Source organism: Peromyscus californicus, unplaced genomic scaffold (genome assembly GCF_007827085.1).
Source record: "Peromyscus californicus insignis strain IS unplaced genomic scaffold, ASM782708v3 Scaffold_7__1_contigs__length_154581171, whole genome shotgun sequence".
In the NCBI taxonomy this organism is placed as follows: Eukaryota; Metazoa; Chordata; class Mammalia; order Rodentia; family Cricetidae; genus Peromyscus; species Peromyscus californicus.
Window position 1 is genome coordinate 148,843,661 of NW_026294595.1, and position 21,634 is coordinate 148,865,294.

General features: G+C 47.1%; 1 protein-coding gene across 1 annotated transcript in view; it reads right to left on the minus strand.

Annotated features, from left to right (window-relative positions):
- Nucleotides 1-21,634, minus strand: part of LOC128101377 (serine/threonine-protein phosphatase 4 regulatory subunit 1-like) — an 86,669-nt gene that overhangs the window by 4,175 nt on the left and 60,860 nt on the right. Inside the window, 15 exon segments of the mRNA XM_052724451.1 lie at nt 1,062-1,165; nt 1,168-1,195; nt 1,957-1,994; nt 1,997-2,073; nt 5,016-5,070; nt 5,073-5,115; nt 5,943-6,104; nt 6,308-6,493; nt 7,236-7,331; nt 9,814-10,007; nt 12,346-12,773; nt 13,751-13,929; nt 14,447-14,605; nt 16,438-16,503; nt 17,120-17,227. Of these exon segments, the coding sequence (XP_052580411.1) occupies nt 1,062-1,165; nt 1,168-1,195; nt 1,957-1,994; nt 1,997-2,073; nt 5,016-5,070; nt 5,073-5,115; nt 5,943-6,104; nt 6,308-6,493; nt 7,236-7,331; nt 9,814-10,007; nt 12,346-12,773; nt 13,751-13,929; nt 14,447-14,605; nt 16,438-16,503; nt 17,120-17,227 (1,923 nt within the window).

Sequence of the window (21,634 nt, forward strand, 5' to 3'; positions counted from 1 at the left end):
AGAGCCAGGCGGATCTCTGTGAGTTCGAGGCCAGCCTGGGCTACCAAGTGAGTTCCAGGAAAGGCGCAAAGCTACACAGAGAAACCCTGTCTCGAAAAACCAAAAAAAAATATTGTTGGTTTTTCTTGAACAAAATGGATTGTTATCATTTCTTATTTCTCACAGTTTTTCTACATTCCAGATAAGTAATTAAAAACATAAAAAAATTCATTTCTGCTTTTGCTACACAGTGATGTGAATACTGATGTTTTTCTTCACAGATGGCTGTGCTGTGGAAAAATACCGGCTATGTTCCTTTAGACCAACAGGGGGCGCTGGTGAGTCCTCTCACTGCAGTTGGTTATGAGGCAGAGGAAAGGGAGTGCAGGATTGGGATTGACAGGGATCCATCAAAGCTGGTTGTGAACACAGCTGGGCAAGCAGCTCCTGGAGATGGCGCACCATCCCTTTGCCTTTGTGGTGCCAGAAGACAGCACGATGAAACATCAAAATGATTAAAACCATGGCTTTCCACTTGTAGTGGGATCTTGCCCAGGTCACCTTACTCTCTGAGGTTATGCTTCACCTAAAACAATTATCCTTAAAGGTAAACATGTCATCACGTTCCACCATGTTCCATACCCAGGTGCTCTTACTGGACGATCAGATGTGTCAAGATGGCTGACACTCAAGGTGAAGTCCAGTCTCTACTACCACCTCATCACACACACATCCCTACTTCAAAGGTGCTACATAGACAGGGTTGTTGAGGAGACAAGGTGACATCAATTTTATGCCTGGGGCATGAAAAGGGGTTTCTGCACCCTAATCCTGAATGAAGTGTGAGAGGAGTGTGCTGGGTTTGGTAGGATTGCTGGCTGGCTCTTCACTGATTTCATCTCCGATACACAGTAGGTACTATCCATGTCTGGGGTGTGAATGAGTGCCCAGGGTGACTCTGGACAAGACACTGTACCTCTCAGCTGGTCAGTCTCCCACAAGGTGAGGAGGCTCAGGAAAGTGATTCCATCCTCTGCCAGGGAAAGTAATCTACAGGCAAATTGTCCCCAGGCTGTGCTAACCTGACAGATGCAAGCAAAAGCCTGTCTTCCAACCCACTTAGGGCAGTGCCGGAACCTTGAGATGAGCTCCTGGATGAAGCCGAGCCCCAGAGCAGATGCACCATGGAGTAGACCTTGTGTAGCACGGCCCCCACCTGCGAGCAATGAGGCCACCTGAGGTGCTGCCAGCGGAGTCCGTGAGCAGCACTCTGCACGGCACAGGGGCATTTTCATGTTCCTGTCCACCTTCCCCATCAATTTACAAGCAAAAGAAAGTCGCTCACTTCTCACTGGTACATAAAGGGGAGAAGATGTTTCAATGGGCCATAATGCACACATGTACATAAAACTCTTCAAGGACAATGCAAAAACAAGGGGACTATCAGGCAAATCAAGGAGAAGGACTCAGTTTTTAAACACATCTTGTGGAATGTGTAAACTGTTAACCTTTGAGAATATGCTTTTTATATGCAATTTTCATACCATCAAGTAATTTTAAAATCACTATTTTCAAGTAAGACTGTCTTCCTCAGTGGGTCTAGAAAGCACTGTATAAAACAGAGTCATCTTTTTTGCTAATGCTTTGATGGTTATTAATTGTTCTACAAAGCTGTGGAGAATTAAACAACAACAACAAACATATACACACACAAAGAACAACAAAACCCTAAGCTATTATTTAAAGAGTTTCAAATACAAAATGATTTCTGCACAGTTACCACCATGGAAGCATAAAATTAACAACAGAAGGGTATCCGGAAAACTGATAAAACAATACAGCTTCTAACTGCAAAGTAAAAGCTGGGCTTATAGAGATGACAAATAGAGCCCAGAAAAAAAATAGTAATAGTGTTAAAATGGGAAACAGTGAGTGTGCTATTTACAAGAATGGCCTACAGGAAGGCTGGCTCCTTACTAGCTTGAAGGAAATCCAGCGCACTTGAGAAACTTTGCACACAACTTCAGGGCAACGTGCCTCAGGTAACCATGAATGTCGCTGGGACCATAGAGATCCAAGATCAGGATCAGTTGCCTGCAATGACAAGCAGAGGGACCCCTACCACATCAGTTACTAGGCGATTCCCGCTCCTTCCCTCAGCAGCTGCACGCAGGCGCGGCGGCAACGGGAGCAGCTGCCGTGCTATGCCGTGGTACCGTGCTGTGCCGAAGCTGCAGGCACCTAGCACTTTGTAAAACAGGGGTTTGAGCGGTCAGGGTGCAGGTTTTGAGGTTCCAGCATCCAGTTATGGTTGAAAAGCACACAAAACAATGCCCTACCAGATTAGACAATGTAAAAGCCGCTGCGGCGGGCCTGCACTTTCCAGGCCACGCCGAAGGCGAGCGGGAGCGAGAAGCCTAGCAGCGGATGGCGGCGCCCTCGCTCTTTTCCCCGTGTTCATTTCGCCGCCTTCTTTTTTTTTGCTCGCTCTTTACCACCTCGTTCTCTCTCATCCGCTTTCCCCTAGCTCGTTTTCGCCCGCTCTTTTCAATCCGTTTGCTTTCCCGCACTTCGCTTCCTCGCAGGTTTTTTTCCCCGAGTCTTCTGGCTAGCCCTTTCACTCGCTCGGTCTTTCCCTTCGCTTTTCGTGAGGTCCTTTTCTCTCGCTCCTTCTCACCAGGGTTTTCCCCCCTCGCTCCTCTGGCTAGATATTTTGCCTGCGCTTTCTCACTTATTTTTCTCCCTCGCTCCTCTGGCTAGATATTTTGCCCGCACTTTCTCGCTTATTTTTCTCCCTCGCTCCTCTGGCTAGGTTTTTTGCCCGCGCTTTCTCCCTCGCTCCTCTGGCTAGGTATTTTGCTTGCGCTTTCTTGCTATTTTCCCCCTCGCTCCTCTGGCTAGATATTTTGCTCGCGCTTTCTCGCTTCTTTTTCCCTCTCGCTTATTTTCCCCCTCGCTCCTCTGGCTGGATATTATGCTCGCGCTTTCTTGCTATTTTTCCCCCTCGCTCCTCTGGCTAGATATTTTGCCCGCGCTTTCTCGCTTATTTTTCCCTCTCGCTTATTTTTCTCCCTCGCTCCTCTGGCTAGGTATTTTGCCCGCGCTTTCTTGCTAAGTTTTTTTTCTCCCTCGCTCCTCTGGCTAGGTATTTTGCCCGCGCTTTCTTGCTAAGTTATTTTTCCGCCTCGCTCCTCTGGCTAGGTATTTTGCCCGCGCTTTCTTGCTAAGTTTTTTTTCTCCCTCGCTCCTCTGGCTAGGTATTTTGCCCGCGCTTTCTTGCTAAGTTTTTTTTCTCCCTCGCTCCTCTGGCTAGGTATTTTGCCCGCGCTTTCTTGCTAAGTTTTTTTTCTCCCTCGCTCCTCTGGCTAGGTATTTTGCCCGCGCTTTCTTGCTAAGTTTTTTTTCTCCCTCGCTCCTCTGGCTAGGTATTTTGCCCGAACTTTCTTGCTAAGTTATTTTCCCCCCTCGCTCCTCTGGCTAGGTATTTTGCCTGCGCTTTCTTGCTAAGTTTTTTTTTTTTCTTCTTCTTCTTCTTGCTAGGTATTTCCCCTGCCCCGCACTCTTTTTTAACTAAGTCTTAAACCCTCACTCGCTCTTGCTAGGTATTTTTAAACCTGCGCTCTTTCTCACTGGGTATTTTTTTTTCGCTTTCTTTTCTAGATAGGTCTTTCCCCACCTCGCCCTTTCTCACAAAGTATTATTTATTTCTCCCTCGCTCTTTTCTCCCTTTGTCTTGTTCTGCACTACTTCTCGCTAGGTCTTTCTCACTCAATCTTTCTTGCTAGTTTTTTCCCCCTCGCTCTTTTACTTCCTCGTTCTTTCCATAGGTCATTTTCCCTGGCTCTGTCTCACTCACTGCGGGCCCGCTCGGCTCGGGCGGGAGAGAGTGGTGTGATTTGCACGGGCAAAGGAAATGAAAAAGGGTGGGGAGGAAGCCGGCCGCGGCTAGAGGCTTCATATCGCTCCCGCCGCCGTCTGCGGGGAAAATGAGGCCAATATCGCTCCCTGCACGGTCAGTCCTTATCGGCAGCCACTGCAATAAGCGCAGCGATGGGAGATAGGCCGGGCCGCCGGGGGCCAAGCCGGCTCCAGCCGCCAGGGGGAGCACAGCCGCCGAGCCGGGCCCAGACTTGTTTTTCCCAATTCTTTTGCCCGAGTGTGCTGAGAACATGACATAATGACTAACTCTCAATCTCTCAAATTAAGTATAATGATTAAAGCTCACAGCAAAGAGAAAATCTTCCAGTTTGCCCCTGGCACCGACCAAATCATATCCTGAATAGCTGCAAAAGCCTGACGGATTTCCTCAGGAAGACAATTATTTGAGAGATGACTAGTTGTGGATAATAAAAACTAAAGATACAGAAATGGACCTCAACAAAAGTCCAAACAAGCACCCTACAAACAAACCCTCACATCACTAAAGTACATTGTCCACCTAGGGAAGGGGCACTGAACTACACTCTCATTCATTGTAGATAAAGCCTAGGACGTTCCCTGTGCTGACAACAGATAGGAACTGAAGAGTACTTCACATAGGCATGGTACATGCAAGCAAGCCTCATGGGCAGGTATTTTTATTTAATAGCTGTCTCATCTGGAGGAGACCTTTTCAGACCTCAATGCTGCCCAATATTCTTTGGCTATTCAAGTCCATGAGGCACCATGTGTCCTACAGAGAAGGGCAGCACACAGAACGTTCAAGAAGGCTTTGCAAAGCCACTCCGATTCAGAGGAAAACATTGAAGAGTGGGTGATTCATCTTTTATTTGGTTCGAATAAATTGCCTTATGGAACAGCAGAACACTCCAATTCCAGAGTGACTTTAGCCCTGTCTTCATGGGAAAATGGATGTCTCCCCAGAGACAGGGGACATATATAACTCAGAGCTTTGGAATTTCGTTTATACCTTATCAAAAACATATTCTCTTTATCCAAAAGAGCACTGTGCTGCTGTTGCTTCTGATGTCAGCTCCAAGGAGGGAAGGAAGCAGCTTCCCCACGGGCCTCTGAGGCCCCGTCAGATTTTTACTCACTCTGCTAGTTCATATGGAAACCTCCCATCCCTGCTGCTGTTAGTCACCATGAACCCTGCAGCTGCCGGAGGTGCTCTCTCCTCCTGTCCTCATGGAGCAGCTGTTGAAAACACAGCCCCATAAACGACAGGCCACCTCAAGGTGACCCCAGCACTCCCTTTACGTCTCTGCAGGCTGAAGTTCGTCACCAGCCACAAGCCTGTGTGTCCCCCTCATACCCACCACCTGGGACTCCAAGTGGCTTTCCGTCGCCGTGGCTGCTGACGCCAAGTCCAGCATTCCCTGGACAGCTCCTGCCTCTCCTCTGGGGTGGGTACACCACCCACCTGCCCCCACCACCCCATGTCTCTGAAACCCTTGTGCTTCCCCATCCAAGGTGTGTCTTTGTGTTCAGTAGATAATGGCTCTGCTGCCCCTGGGGCTGAAACCCCTCATTAGCAATGAAAGGCTGGGTCTGAATGGGGTCAGTGACCACCAAAGTCCCTAGGGGCAGCCCTGGGCCACAGCCGTGTGACAAATGAGTTTCTCTAAGTAACTTCTAAGCTCTTATTTTTATACTCATCACTCCTTCAAGGGGAAAGGAAAGGCAGGAACAGAAGTGGTTACAGCATCTTGCAGAAAAGGTCTTTCTGTGTACAGAGCTGGGGTTTCATCTGGGCCCAATCTCTTTCTGCAGGTGACTTCTGGGTAAGCCAGGTCTCACACACACACATACCTGGGGACCTTTACTTTGCCATCCACCACCTTTCATAAGAAACATATCCCTATGGGGTCCAAGCAGCAGCAGAGGTATGAGTGTCCATTTTTTAGATTCTGGCTGCACTTCAACTGCAGGACCGGAAGAGTGTGGTTGCCTTTCGCTGCCACAGACCAGTCCAGGCTCAGTGGCAGACTGTGGGAAGGCCTGTGTGATCTCCGCTCTCCAACCTTTAGGAAATCATACAGATGTTTGAGGACTCCCACATGCACTTCATCCATATCCTTTAAAAAGCCATTGAAGACAGGCACCAGGTCAGCTGCTGTCAACTGATCCCCGAGAACCACTGCCAGCTCATGAATGGAAAAGGCGAGGGTCCGCCGGACCTTCCACTAGGGGTGATAGCAGACACACGAATCACCACAAGCAAGTGTAATTCAATGTTCCTAGCATTTCCCCAGAGAACAGTAAACAAGCCGGCTCACAGGCACATGGAAGTCAGATGGGCACATGGGCAAGCTGTGCTGCAGCCCCCGGGGCCTCCTGCTCAGATGCTACCCTCTTTCTGTCTGCACCTCTGAACAAGACCCTTTACCTGACCATCGGAAGACTGAGTTTCATAGGTGTCCTTCAAGCAGTGCCAGTTCTGCCAGCCGAGGGTCAGGGCCACCCCAGGGAGGCTGTAGGCACAGTGTTTGGCGATGTCAGTGTCCACAGTCTGGGCTCTAGCTGGGTCAGTCATGGACATGAACTGGTCAAGCAGAGGCTGAGGGATTATATCCTGGGAAGGAAGAGAAAGGAAATCATTACACTGGCAAGGAGGGCCAGGGACAGCAGTGCAGGCTTTTACAGTCTGCTGAGAACAGTGAAGCAGAAGCCAGGTAAGAATAACAAGAGGGGAACTCGGTGTCTATAGTCAGCTGGCCCAAAGCGGGCACCTAGGCCACAGAGAAGCATCTGGAGAGCAGAGTGCATGGTGCAGCTACCCAGTATGGAGACCATCCTCCACAACAGCCTGGGAAGCTAGGCCCAAGGCTACCCTTGGGATCATTACCTCATCTTTCCAACTGAAGAGAGGCCTCCCTTTGGTACAAACATCACCTATGTATTCCTGCCTCTGGAAGAGCAATGTGTGCCATGACTTAAAATATTTAAGGGGCTTTGTATGGCACAAGGGGCCAATCCATAAGACAGATGCATGTAAGCACGGCCCAACAAAAGAAGCTTACAAAATTTTTATACCCAAAAACAAACCAACCAAACAAACAAAAGTCACTGCCCTAAAACATTAGTGTGAGGTCGTTTCCTTCTTGTTGAGCTTTATTAATAGACTTTGAACACTACTTCATAATTATTTTTAGAGAAGAAACACTACCAATGTAAAGAACTAGATAAACAGTTAATTCTGACATAAGGAAAACACTTCACTTCAGTGGCTGCTCCAAAACTGAGCTTAAAGGAAGACGAGAGGCTGAGTTGTTTTGTTTCTGGTTCTTCCCTTTTGTTTCAAGGAACAAACAAACCTGCACTTTAGCTTTCTTCTCCTCAAGTGCGGTAGGTTCTTGCCCCTGCTCCGCCTCCAGATGCACACTGGTTCTATTCTGAGGCTCCATTTGATCCTGTAGAGTTGACAGGACATGTCACCAACTGAGATCAAGGGAGGACAGTGTCTTCATCCACCCCATCCAAGGAACCTTCCTTCATGTCAGAAACAACAGATGCATTTCCTCAGGTGCGTGGCATCTCTCCTGACATCAGAACGCACTTTTGCCTAATTGCAGGGCCCGCACTTGGTCTAGTCACCACAGGGGCTCTGTAGAAGAGACCTCATACACTGACTTCAAGACTGCCTTACAGAAGGCCATGCTTACTGTTAAAGCTGGTAAGGCCCAACAGCATGGGCTGGCACTTTCCACTCTTTTAAGGCCTAGGTCTCCTTCGTGTAGCCAACCAGCCACCTTCAATACAGCTACAGAAGGAGGGATAATGGTGGGTTTTCAGAAAGGACAAAGCAGGCACCCGCAGCCTTTGCTTGGAACCAGGCAGCAGGGCAGGTGGTAGGCATGGCAGTGAGGGAGCAGCGACTTGAAGAGAGCAGATTCTGCCAGCTGGGGACTATTTACTCAGTAAACTCTTCTGAGTTTTCACATGTGCAAACACTCCTAATGTTTGCTGATGAACCTTTACATTAGGTTAACAATTAAAATGAGCAAGAACATTCAAATGGCGACATATCAGTCTCTGATCATTGATTAACATTAACTGAGATGGACCTGACCTTCTCCTTCAACCATAACACGGATTTCCAACTTGCACTTGAAATGTCATACTGTCTACTGTGTTAATGGATTCTGACAAATCAGCTCAATATATGATCCAGGAGTCAATTAATACCCCAATAGATGCTGTGTTTGCTCTGAGCATGCTACCAGGACCTTAGTGCCCAATGTTTACAGAGAAGCATGCTGTCTATCTGAACAGGAAACATGATGACGGTGACATTTTGGTAGGACACTCAAGGTCTCTTTGGGGCATGGTGCCTCCGATTCTCCACATGAATCAACATGCACTAACATGACATGGCTGGAATCAAATTCAGCACTTGAGGAAGGAATCCTGTCCAAGTCTGGAGTGAAGTCACTGCATAGCACTGACTTCAGGAGCTATCCATCCTAACTCAACACCACAAACACTGTGAGCTCATTTCTCCAAAAGAGCCCCCAAGCACGGTGGCATGGTGGAGGTGCGAGGCACCACAACTCACTGATGAGAGAGCCTGTCTAGAGAACCCTAGCTCTTCAGGAGAGTCCAACCACTCTGCCGTTTGTACTTCACCTACAGCTGTGGCCAAGGAGAGACATGGATGGGGAGAGCAGTCAGGAGGACTTCTGGGATAGGGTTTCCTCCAACAGGCCCTCCTCCTGTTGCGCACCCTATGCGGAGGCGGAGCAGGCAGCACAGAGGTATGGGCCATTCTGCCTCTCCTGAACACTGGGTGCTCTCCCCTCTGATTTGCAACTGAGGTTCCTGGCTGACCTCCTCTGAGCCCCAGGGTCAAGCTTAGCTTTTCATACACACCTCAGAAGACCTGGCTGGAGGGGCTTGCTGTTTTTTTCCAATTCTGCCTCTGATAAAAAAGCCCCAGTACTACCACACCCACCAGGAACAATGGACTAGACCTTTCCCCTCTATATTCAGGCTTTCTACAGGCAGGTAACAAAGGTAACAGGCCAGTGTTCTCAGCATTTTCTAGAAACAACACAGGTATCCCATCATTTCTGACCAACCTAACAGCACCTTTACCAACTTTTGAAACACTTTATAATCAGATTGTGCTAGCTGCTTCATTTGAACAGGCTTAGGGTGGGGGTGATAAATTAATAACTACAGCCAAAATTTCAGCCATGTCAATAGAGGAGTGTGCACTTGGGTCCTAAAGACCATGAACTTGCAGAGTAGGCACCAACTTACCCAAGACCTGGGCAATAAGAGACCCCCCAGCTTAAATTGGTCCAAGTGCAAGCTGGGGAGGAACTGGGAAGACACACAGATGCACAATATCAAGAGGGTTAGGAAGCTTCTAGAGAGTCAGGCAAGGAAGAAGTCCAGGCCCTTTGGTTTCAGCTGGGGCCCCAGTGTCACAAGGAGCAGACCCCAGACTACAGGATAGAAAGTAAGGACCATCACCAGCAGCTGGGTATTAAAGGATGTCTGTGAACCAAGGGGCCAGCCACACTCATCACTCTCTGTGGCCTTCCCCAAGTTAGAATTCACCGTCTTCTGTTATTAAAGATGTAAGTGACTGCCAGCAATGACCCAGGACATTTACACCGTTAATCCCCCAAGAGCACTGCCTGTCATCTCCTCCCTGGGGGGGGGGTGGGGGGGTGGTTGTTTCTGGTGCCCACCCTGTTCCCAAGGAAGGGATTCAGGGTGATCAATCACCTGATTGATTGGTTGTCTAGTTATCCAAAACATGACCTTAAGAATGAAATGAAATTTGCCATTTATCTTCTCTGTAGGGATGTATTAATAAAAGCAAGCACGGCTTTGTGATTTCTGTCACATCCTTGGTGGCTGAGGGACAGGGCAAGTACTTACTGTGCTCTGTAATATCCTGGCTGCGGAGAGCTCATTCTGAGATGATGAAGCCGACAGGAGGAGGTGATTGTCAGAGACAGGGCTGGGATCTGAGACGGACCCTTCGTTTAGACCTTCTGTCTGCTTGCTCTCAGGGTCACTAGTGGAGTCGAGCTGTGTTGCTCTCAGTGCAGCAGATAATACCTGAACTTGAGCTATAGGAAGAGAAGTACCAAGAATTTTAATAACTTTATGGGGCTGGATGTGGTTCAGTTGGTAGACTGTTTGCCTACCATTCACAAAACCCTATTTTCCACATCCTGCACCCCATAAGCTGGATGTGACAGTGCATACTTATAATCCCAGCACCTGGGGGATGGCAGCAAGAAGATCAGAAGTTCAAAGTCGCACTCTATTACAAAGCAAGGACCAGACTAGCTTGGGCTATAAAAGACTCTGTCTCAAAAAATTTTGTAAAAAGATTTTAATAATTTAATGTGGATCCTAGGCTCACTTCAGATGGGTATGCACCAAGCTTTGGCCTAGGAATGGGATTCTTCCTAGAGTGTAGCTGGAAGTTTTTCCTGTCCCACCCAGCCTCGAGGTCCTGCAGCCACTTATAAAATAATCACTCAGAGGCTGAATATGAATTGCAAATTCTATGGCCTATTAGCTCAGGCTTCTTGCTAGCTAGCTCTTACAACTTAACTCAACCCCTAACTATTAATCTATGTATCTCCATGTGTTCCGTGGCTTTACCTGTGTGCCATTATGTGTTGCTCCTTGGACAGCGGTTTGGCATCTCTCCCCACTCTCCTTTCTCCTCCTACTCTCTCTCTTAGATTCCCTCCCCCCGCCCCTGGCTCCATCCTGCCCTGCCATAGGCCAGTGCAGCTTTATTTATCAACCAATCAGAGCAACACATATTCAGAGCTTACAGAAAGACACCCCACAGCACTAAAGGCATGTGCACCTCCTCCAGAACTGGAGACTGCCTAGTACCAGGTTATGGAGTCTCAACATGAGCTCCCAGCCAGGTGTGATGCTGGCCACATCAGCCACACAGAGCAGTACATTTCAAACCCCATCTACTAGGAAGAATCAGTTTGACTCTACTGTCTTTCACAAAAGGACAAAATGAGGTTACACAGCAGAGAAGTCTGGGAGGCCATCCTCCTTGACAAGGGGTTGTCCGACTACCCATTTATAAAGCAGGATGGCGCCCCCGCTCCCACTCATGCATATGCACATGCATACATCTAAGTTTATTTTCACACTAGTGTGGCTGCTCGAAGGACCTACTTTACATATTTTTCTACACAAATTAAAACTGTACAAGACACATGCACTACCCCCACCCCCGAATGCTGTTCCTACCAATGGAAAGATTCACTCCAATGTTCAGAGCTTGTAGCTGGCTCCCCACTGTGCTGGGATAAGTTTTACCTCCCAAGTACAGCACACCAGGCCCTCTGCAAACAGCCAGAATGGGAAATGTGTCATTTGTTTCTGAATCTCTGGGGGTTATTGACTCTTCTGAGATCTGAGGAAAGCCAAGAGTCCTTTCTTACTGAGAAATTAACTATGTAAATATGTGCAGAATACTGCACACAACGGCTTTCCACGCGCAGGAAAAACCCCCTTGCAGCCCATTCCTTGACCTCTAGGGTAGGGGCCCCTACATATTCTCTGCCCCGGGGAATGACCAGCTTCCTGCTCTGTGCTTCTTCTGGACAGCTCTCTATGTCAGTCCTCACCATACCCTAGGCAGAGCTGCCTATACAACCCCCTCTATCAGACTTCAAGGGTCACGGCTGGCCAGCCCCATCAGCTCTTGTTACTAGGGATCAGGGCAGTTGCAGTAACTGTGCTTCTCCATGCCAGCCCTTTGCCTGCAACTGTCAGGAGGGGGAAGCTCGTTTGTCCCTTGAGCAACCACTGGGTTCCTTTACTCACAGACTCAGGGACAAAGACTCATGGGGCCAACTGAACCCTCACATTTCCTCCCCAAAGCACCATAAATCTTTGCCCAACAACAGCAGCAAGGGTTGCTTTTCCAGTTTCTCTGACTCAGGACAAACCCAAGTCTAGCACTGTTGACTGGCTGAGGACTAACTGGGTATTTATTAGGAGACTGGCTCCCAGATCCCACACTTGGTGGGAGCATTAGTCATGGCATGAAAAAACACCTCAAAAAAGTTGTACTTTCCCTAGCTGCTGCATAAGACAGAAACCTGAGGATTTAGTGAAGGCCTGAGTTAATGTGTTCCAAAAGGAGGGCCACCCTGAGCTGTCTGTGGCCAGAGAGGGCACATAATGTGGGCAATGATGTCACTGTCCCTGGACCTTCCATCACCACGCATGTGCCCAAGCACTGTCCCGTTCTGTCAGGGCTCCTCCAAGCTGTGCACATGCTGTCTGGAAACCCTCTTCACACACACATCCCACCTGGAGATACCAGACTGGACTAGACACAACCCCAGGAGCCTGGGGTGGGTGCAGGGGAGGAAGCAGGCCTGTGCCATTCACAATACACAGACATCCTGCCTTCACCTTGAATGTCTGGGTCCTGCAGCAGACGCCCCTGCAGACACTGCAGGACTTTCTGGATCTCGCTCCTGGCCACACAGCTGTCACACACAGCCTCAGGACCACTGTGGCTGTCTTCCAGTGGCCCAGCCCCACTCAGAAGTACCTCCACATCTTTGCTTATGTCAGGCAGAGGAGTTCGCCAATACAGGAAAGTGCTGAACATATCCTCGGAAGTCCCTGGACCTGCTTCAGGGCAACTGTTGCTGAGGCAGCCTCTGACACCTGGGAACTCTGGGGAAACTGCAGTCATTTCAGCTCTGGTGGAGGACGGGCTCCCTGGCTGGTTTTCTCTTGTGTCTGCAGAAGAAGTGCTGTCATGCAGATGACTGGTCTCTGCTGAGGTCCCTTCTGGAAGGAGATCTGGCTCCATGTGCACAGGTGTTTTAGAACTGAAGGGAAGGGAGGGAAGCAAGCTCTCACCACCATGGAGCGGACAGAAGGAATTGGAAGCAGACGCCTCCACCCTCCTTAGTCCTACTCTTTTCTGACTGCATACCTGCCACGTTGTGTCTGAAGACTGCAACCTCACAGCCTCACTTAGCACTGCTTTGCCCTCTGGGAGAATGGTGTGCACTGGAAATAACCCCAAGAAGTTCAGCCAGCCTCCACCACATGTTTATCAGTACCCCAACAGGGGGCAGGCTTTGGAACAAAAGACTCAGAAACTAGAAAGAGCTGACTATGTGCCAGCCTCTCTGAAAGCCTTGATGAGGAAGACCTGGTCCCAGGGCAGGGCACTGTAGAAGCACAGTGAGTGCTGATGGAGGACGGATGAGGCTGAGGAGGATCTGTATTAAAGGTGTCAACCGCCCCCAGAGTCCTACCTCACACTCAGATGGAGCACTCACTGCAGAGGGATGCTCAGAAATTACCTCACTTTGGTCAGTACATACCCACCCTCCTCAGAGCAAGAATGACAAGCCCAAGGCCGGCCACCACACTAGAAAGACACTGAGGGTCAACACAGCACGCAGGGATGGGGCCTCTGTACACACAGACTGTCCCATGTCACAACGTACATCTGGGAGACTTCACCTTTTTCTCTGTGTAAATTCTCCAAAGAACTTCATTAATCAAGGAGAAAGAGACAATTTTCTTTACAGGTTATTTAATCACCACCCTCAATGAATATTTTATCTAAACTGAGGAGACATGGTAGCTTCATTATTTATAACCCGGCAGTCATGTTTCGAAATCGTTATTGCAATTACTTTTTGCTTCTTTACATAATTAAAGCTCTAATATTCCATCTTGCCCAGAAGGTCACTATTACTAAAACTGGAGATGAGATAATTGCTAGAATTCTAGGTGGATGCTTGAGGTGAAAGGGGGGTGGGCTGTGCCAAGCATCCTGGCTGGAGCTTACCCTGCTGAGGAGGTGGTACTGCAAATGCTGGGCCTCCCCGAGGCAAAGGCAGACTCCATCTCTTGGCTCGATGGCCTGATGCTCAGGGCACCGTCCTCCTGAACACATAGGCCAGCCCAGGACGGACGCGCAAACGTGGAGATAAAGGGCCCGAATGACTGGAAGGCGGCTTGGCGCACCTAGAACCAGAGCACACAGTGTTGGCCTGCAGCAGGGACCAGATCTGATACCAGGCAGGGGCAGAGAAGGCTGATCTCAGGTTTGCTACTTTCCAACCATCCCCTAAAAGCCAAGTAACCCACTGTCAACAGAAAATAGGTACATTTAACACCACAATGCAGTCTTCATGTTTCTGGACTGTGAACTCCACATGACAGCAGACTCCATGGAGTCTGTAGGAAGACCTCACTGACAGTGTCCAACCTGCCTATGACAGTGTAGGAGAGAAGGTAAAGCACTCACAAGTTTTTCTTCTCAATTCTGGCTTCTACAATGTGCACTTTTCTTAGCATTGACTCCAAAGGTGTTGAGATTTCAGTTACCCTAACATGTAGCTCTGACTACACCCATCAGTGACTGAAAGGGAAAAAAGTTATATACAAGCTAGAAACCAAGATGGAAGCTGGAGACAGCTGGATAGCTGGAGAGATTGATACCACGGAGGCCAGTGTAGCTGCTGGTTGTGTAAGCACTCACCCATTGACAGGGATCACTGATGAGTTTGATGAAGAGAGGTGAGAGCTGGGACCTGCGGACCTCAGGGGAGGTGTTGTAGGACACGGCCATAAAGCATTCAGCGCATGCTTTCCGCATCCCCCACATGTTATCGGAGCATAGCTCATAAAACGTTGGTATCTACCAAAACAAAGGAACAAAACTATGGAGCCACTCAAATCTGAGTGCCCTGTGGATGTTCAGCACCTGTCCCAGTAGCCTATAAAGGCAAAGCCACAGGGGCATACAAAACAATAATAAAAAAATCATAATAGCAAAACACATTCCTTAAAGGTATCATATAGAAGAAATAGTACATAGGAAAAGAAAGCATAGCTCTTTCACCACCTAACTTTAACAACTGATGTGGTTAAATTTAAGAAGATAATGGAAAAAACAACAAAGACAGCTCAAAAGTCAGAGGCTCAGGAGAGCAGGCTTACCCAGCCCCCAGCACTGTCTCTGACCAGGGTCTTGTCAGTCTGTGTGGTTGAGAGTAGACATGGGGTCACACCTGGGACCCCAGCACTCAGAAGGCTGAGACGGAAGGACTGCAAGTCTGAGCTAGCCTGGGCTACACAGAACGTTAGACTGTTATCATGTCTGTCCACAGACATGCAAACTACGTCTAGAGGAAGGCAGATGATCCATGTGCACTCCTTTGGAAGTCATTTGAGTTCTGTGCTCAGACTGGGAATGTGTGCTGTAGGGCTCTCCACTGAAATATAGCTTGGCTGCTATATTTTTCTGGTTTATTAGCAAATGACTTAAATATAATTTTTTACATATGTTCATTTATGTCTATATGAAGGTGGCCATTATATCTTTTAAATTTTATCTTTTAAAGGGCTTTGATTTTAATATCCTAATGTAAAACACTTAGCTTAAAATGTTTCACAAATGGGAGCACGATAAGCAGGGAAGAGCGACCTATGGAACAGAAAGGGGGCTGTGCTGGCCACTGCCACCCTCACCAGAGACATCAACATGATGCTGATGTTCTTAATGCCTTCAGAGCAGAAGCCCAGGATAAATTGTCTTGGGTTAGTTACAATGGCTCTGATGTGGCTTACACTTTAAATGAAACAAAATGTGTTTCTGAACTGAAATTTAAAAATCTATTTAGAGAGTCGGGTGGTGGGGGAGCATGCCTTTAATCCCAGCACTCGGGAGGCAGAGGCAGGTGGACCTCGGCGAGTTGGAGGCCAGCGTGGTCTACAGAGCCAGTTCCAGGATAGGCTCTAAAAGCTACACAGAGAAACCCTGTCTCAAAAAAAAAAAAAAAAATCAATTTAGAGATGATCCTCTTTGAGGTTAAATTCCAACCACAGAGCTAGCGCATTAAATAAAGAGAAAGTACGGTCTCAGTGCCCACCAGCTGCCCGAGCATAGATGAACAGTAGAGTCTCTGCCCTCAAGGTCCCCATCCGTGAAACCCTCACAAGGTCTTCTAAACAAAAGGCTACAGGGGGTGAAAAAAGAAACACTCTACAGCACGTGGGCAGGTGAGTCTGAGCAAGGAAAGAAGGTTGTAATGTACTCCAGCTGAACCGGCAGCATGGGAGGTCTCAATGCACAAAAATACAGGCTTCCCAGCTGAGGTACATGGCCAGAGCTGAATCCACCCAAACCAGCACAGTGGCACAGATGTGGGGTAACTGTAGGTATGGTAGAAGAGATACTTGTGAAGGGACCTGAATGGTGACAAGGCTCTGGATTTTAACCTATCAACCAAGAAAAAGATGCCTAGTGTTTGCAGGCTCAAGGGCCCGGAACAGCTCCAGAAGGGGCGGTGGAGAGGCAGTAGAGAGTGCGGACAGAGGAGACACAGGACAATGTGACCAGGAGTGGGGACAGCATGAAGGACACAGGGCACAGAGTCTGGGCTCTCTGTGCCCACCCGCTCGCCAACCAGACTTGCAAAGTACACCAAGAAGTATGGTAGCAATTACGATTGGCAAAACTTCACATACCAAAAATTTCTCAGTGGCTTCTTGTCCAACAGCATGACAAATATCACCAAAATGCGTGGCACAAACCTGTGAAAGACAAAGGCATACCCATCATTTCTTTGCCTTTCTGTCTTAACAAATTGTACAATCTAACAAGCAGGAACTCTGAGAGCAATTATCCCTAGTCAGACAGCTAACAAGCCTGTAGCAGACCCCATCGCCCACACAGTACCATGCAAGGTGCCTGCGGCATTGAAAACAGGGATTTACAGGAGGGTGCCCACTTCTTTGGCTTCCTGGTGCCTAATTGATCTTGATGCATAATGCATTTGGTCGTGGTAGAGCAGAGCCTGTTTGCTTCCCTGCAGAGTGAATGAGCTCCCCAGTTCTGACCACATGTGGCACGAGGGCCTGAAGAGCAAGGAAGAGGCTGGGGCATCACTGTCTCTAAACGGGGCTGTGACAGCCAAACCCTGAGCAGCCCAAAGGGAAAACCTGGAATGGGGTGGAAGGCACAGTGAAGACAACAGGGCTCTGGAACAAATCATCTCGGGGATCAACGACCCGTGAGTCTGTACATTGCTATCTCGCCTGCAGTGGGATCCCCTCCCAGAGTGCTTACTAAACAAGTAGACAGAAACACTAGAGGGTCAGACTTGGAGTTTTCAACTGAAACAGAGATTCTGGTCTCTTATGTTCCCACCTTCCGAACTTGGAAGAATTTCCCGTCACTACACAGTTCACAGAATCGAGGCAGCAGCAGGTGCTTAACTGTGCTCTTAGTCAGCATGGACGCCATTCTGCAGATTATCTGTAAGCAACAAGAAAAGCAGGATGGAATGACATACCCAAACATCTCCATCACGTGACAAAAAGTCATGCATTCAAAATAGTTCTCAGCTGGGTGGTAGTGGCGCAAGCCTTTAATCCCAGCACTCAGGAGGCAGAGGCAGGCAGATCTCTGTGAGTTCCAGGCCAGCCTGGTCTACAGAGTAAGTTCCAGGACAGCCAAGAATAAAGGGAAACCCTGTCTCGAAAAACCAAAATAGTTCTCAAATAGCCAGGAAGGAAAATACAGGACACCTTTGGAGTTCTATCAAGTCAGATGATCAACAGAGGCCAAATATGTCTCTAACTTTACCCAGATATGAGCTCTCCTGCAGCCCCATGAGCAACTGCCCAACCCCTACCATGCACCCACTGCTGGTCTTCACTAGCTTGTTTTACCTTCAGGAGGGTTACTGTCCCAGTTTTCAGATAAGGTAACCAGCACAGAAACGTGTCAAGTGGTGTAAATACAAATGAACTGCCTTGAGGTAAGACAGAGCCACAGGACACACAGGCAACATTGCTCCACACAGCTGTGGGTGGGCATGCTTCATGTTCTCCATCCCTGAGCAGAAAAGTGAGACCCCAAGCAAACATTACAGGGTTACTGGCTTGAGAACTCAGATTTGAGCCTTCCAGGAAAGCTGAAAAGAGTACAGAGTGCTTAGGGAGGAGGCAAGGAGGAAGCCAAAGAAAGGAGAGGCCACCATCATGATTCTATCCTATCCGCCTCACTGGACAATCTCTGAACTGGGTACATACAGGGGAGATGGTGAGGGTCATATGACCTAGTAGAAAGCAGGATCTGAAATAACACAGCCAAGGCAACACTCTTCAGAGGAAAATAAGAGAATCTAGTTTCTATTTTTCAACAAGATACAACACAAAACAACAACAAAACCTGCACAGGCATGAACCTAGCACCATTAGAAAAAATAAATAAGCATGAGACTAGAAAGTGTGATCCATAGTTAAAAAACACAATCAGTTAGTATCCAGAAGTTAGAATTTACAGACTTAAAAAAGAATTTAAGGCAGCCATTATAAATATGCTTGAGAACTACAAAGAAAAGACAGTTACAATGAATGAGCAGATCAAGACTCTCATCAAAGAAATAGAAACTACAGAATATAACCACATAGTAACAGAGTAGCTTTGCAACAGGTGCCCTTGAATGCGACTGAGAAACAGCAAGTTAGGGAAGGTATCAACTCTGGATGTGCCTGTGAGGGCATCTCCAGGAAGCAGCCCCTGGCCCAAGAGTGCTTTAATCCACTAATGGGGGTGGTGGGGCCTGTTGGGGATGAAGAAGGCCATGGGGGAATTTGGGAACTGGATCGGCCCTGGTCTCTCCCATTCCTGCTCCATTCTGCTCCCTGTCCTCCTTGATGTCATCCATTATGCCTCATCTTCCCCATCATGACAGATGACAACCTCTAAGATTGCAAAAAGAATAAAACAAATATTTCCTCCTTGGGAGTCACATCTATCAGGCATTGTCACAACAGTGAGCCTGCAACCTTCCATGAGCTTTGTTGGATGAACTACCCTGAAGGTAACAGCTATGGAACTGAAGAACCACTCATCTGAAGGCAGTGAGCGACAACCAAAAGGCAGAGACTGCATGTCTAACTGCCTTAAAAGATGAAGGCCTGCCAGGAATATTGGCACAGGCCTTCAATTTTGCACTCAAGAGTCTGACACAGGATTATGAGGTACAGTGAGTTCAAGGTCAGCCAGGCCTACACAGTAAGATTACCTCAAAAAATTACAAAGAGGCTGCACTGCAAAGGAAGGAGTATATGAAGGAACAAAACCCTAAACTTCCTAAACCCTGTAAAATGTAGGTTGTTCAACAAATACAGTATAGAATAAACATTGTTAGGACCCAAAGAGAAAAGAGGAAAAGAAAAAAAAAAACTTGGGGAAGATACTATATCTATAAAAGCTTGGGGGAGATACTGTATCTAAAAAGCTTGGGGGGGAGATACTGTATCTAAAAAGCTTGGGGGGGAGATACTGTATCTAAAAAGCTTGGGGGGGAGATACTGTATCTAAAAAGCTTGGGAAAGATACTGTATCTGTAAAAGCTTGGGGAAGATACTGTATCTATAAAAGCTTGGGGGAAGATACTATATCTAAAAAGCTTGGGGAAGACACGGTATCTACAAAAGTTTGGGGGAGACACTGTATCTAAAAAGCTTGGGGGGGAGATACTGTATATCTAAAAAGCTTGGGGGGAGATACTGTATCTATAAAAGCTTGGGGGAGATACTGTATCTAAAAAAGCTTGGGGGAAAGATACTGTATCTATAAATGTTTGGGGGAGATACTGTATCTATAAAAGCTTGGGGGAGATACTCTATAAAAGCTTGGGGGGGGAAGATACTGTATATCTAAAAAGCTTGGGGGGAGATACTGTATCTAAAAAAGCTTGGGGGAAAGATACTGTATCTAAAAAAGCTTGGTGGGGGAAGATACTGTATCTATAAATGCTTGGGGAGATACTGTATCTATAAAAGCTTGGGGGAAGATACTGTATCTATAAAAGCTTGGGGGAGATACTGTATCTAAAAAGCTTGGGGGAGATACTGTATCTATAAAAGCTTGGGGGGGAGATACTGTACATCTAAAAAGCTTGGAGGGGGGAGATACTGTATCTATAAAAGCTTGGGGAAAGATATTGTATCTATAAAAGCTTGGGGGAGATACTGTATCTAAAAAAGCTTGGGGGAAAGATACTATATCTAAAAAAGCTTGGGGGGGGGAGATACTGTATCTATAAATGCTTGGGGGAGATACTGTATCTATAAAAGCTTGGAGAAGATTATCTATAAATGCTTGGGGGAAAGATACTGTATCTATAAATGCTTGGGGAAGATAATGTATCTATAAAAGCTTGGGGGAGATGCCGTGTCTATAAAAGCTGAAGATATATACTGTATCTATAAAAGCTTGGGGAAGATACTGTGTCTATAAAAGCTAAAGCATGAAATCTGACTTCAGAGAGAAACAGGAGACCCGATGGCAACAAAACAGCTTTAACACTCTACAAGGAAAATACAAAGCTGGAGATCCAGGATTCTATACCCAGCAAAACTAGCATAAAATTGAGAAATGTAAAGACTCTTTTAAGACCAGAACCACTCAGAGCCTTGAAGCAAGTTCTTCACATGGAAGACAAATGACAGGAAGAGCAGTCACCAAAAATGGCAAAATTGAGCATATAAAATGCTATTATCTTTCTCTTAGCAATTTCTTCAAAAGATAGAACTTTTTAATAAAACTCCACTTTCTGGTTCATAATGTAACATATGAAAGCAACAGCACAGAAGGTGAGAGCGAGTGACAGAGACGGTGATGATAAAGAAATCAGAATGGAATCCTACAAAGTATTTACCCCACTACACAAAGAAGAATTAACAGAGGAGTGAAAACTGATAAGAAAAAGAGAAAACAAACAGCAAAAGGGTGGCAATAAATCCAAACATGTCAACAACAATATCAAGCAAAATGGATTAAGTATGCCGATTAAAAGGCATAAACTATGGGACTGGACACAAGAGACCCAATCTGTGCCCATGAAAAGAGAAACGTTTAAACATAAGTAATTCTGCTTGATAAAAGATAGTAAATCAGAAGGGCATAAACATTAAACCTGCTTCTTTAAATACAGCAGAAAAGACAGGCTTAAAACCACTGTTTCCTTTTACAAAGCAAGTCAGCTGAACTCTAGGAAGCAGAAGGCAGAACAACGAAGTAGAAAGCCACAGGAAACCAAGCAGGGGAGAAAGTAAGGTTAAAAGCTGGGTTGAAATGCTAAGAGCTGATAACCATGAATGAAAGGAAACACTACAGACCTGTCAGACAGTGAAAGGATAAGGGAATACTGCCAACAACTCTATCCTACTAAATCTCGTAGTTCAGATGAAGAAAGTAAGTTCTCTTAAACATAAAAGAACTAACAAAAATGAACTCCTCATCTGAACTGAAGTTCTTATCAAAACCACGTCATGTCACAAAGAAAACTCTAGAGCCCCAGGTTGACTGGTGCATTCTAACAAGAATTTAAGAGGAGAAAAGGATCCTGATCTTAAATAAAACTTCTCAGAAGAGCCACTTCACAGCAGGGGGCCAGCTAGGCACAAAGGCCAAGGTGTAAGTCTGAGAATGAGGCCTACTGCACACTCTCCTTACTTCCGAGAGGACACAGCAGCCGAGAACTTAGCAGACACCATCGCTGACTACACCAAAACTGGCATCACGGTGTTTGGGTCCTGAGCTTTCTGCCATGACATGCCATGACATACCAAGAACATGCTATGTCTATGACATTCCCGTCAGAGAAACAGAGGCTAACACCAAAACGGAGGAAACACTAGGCAATTC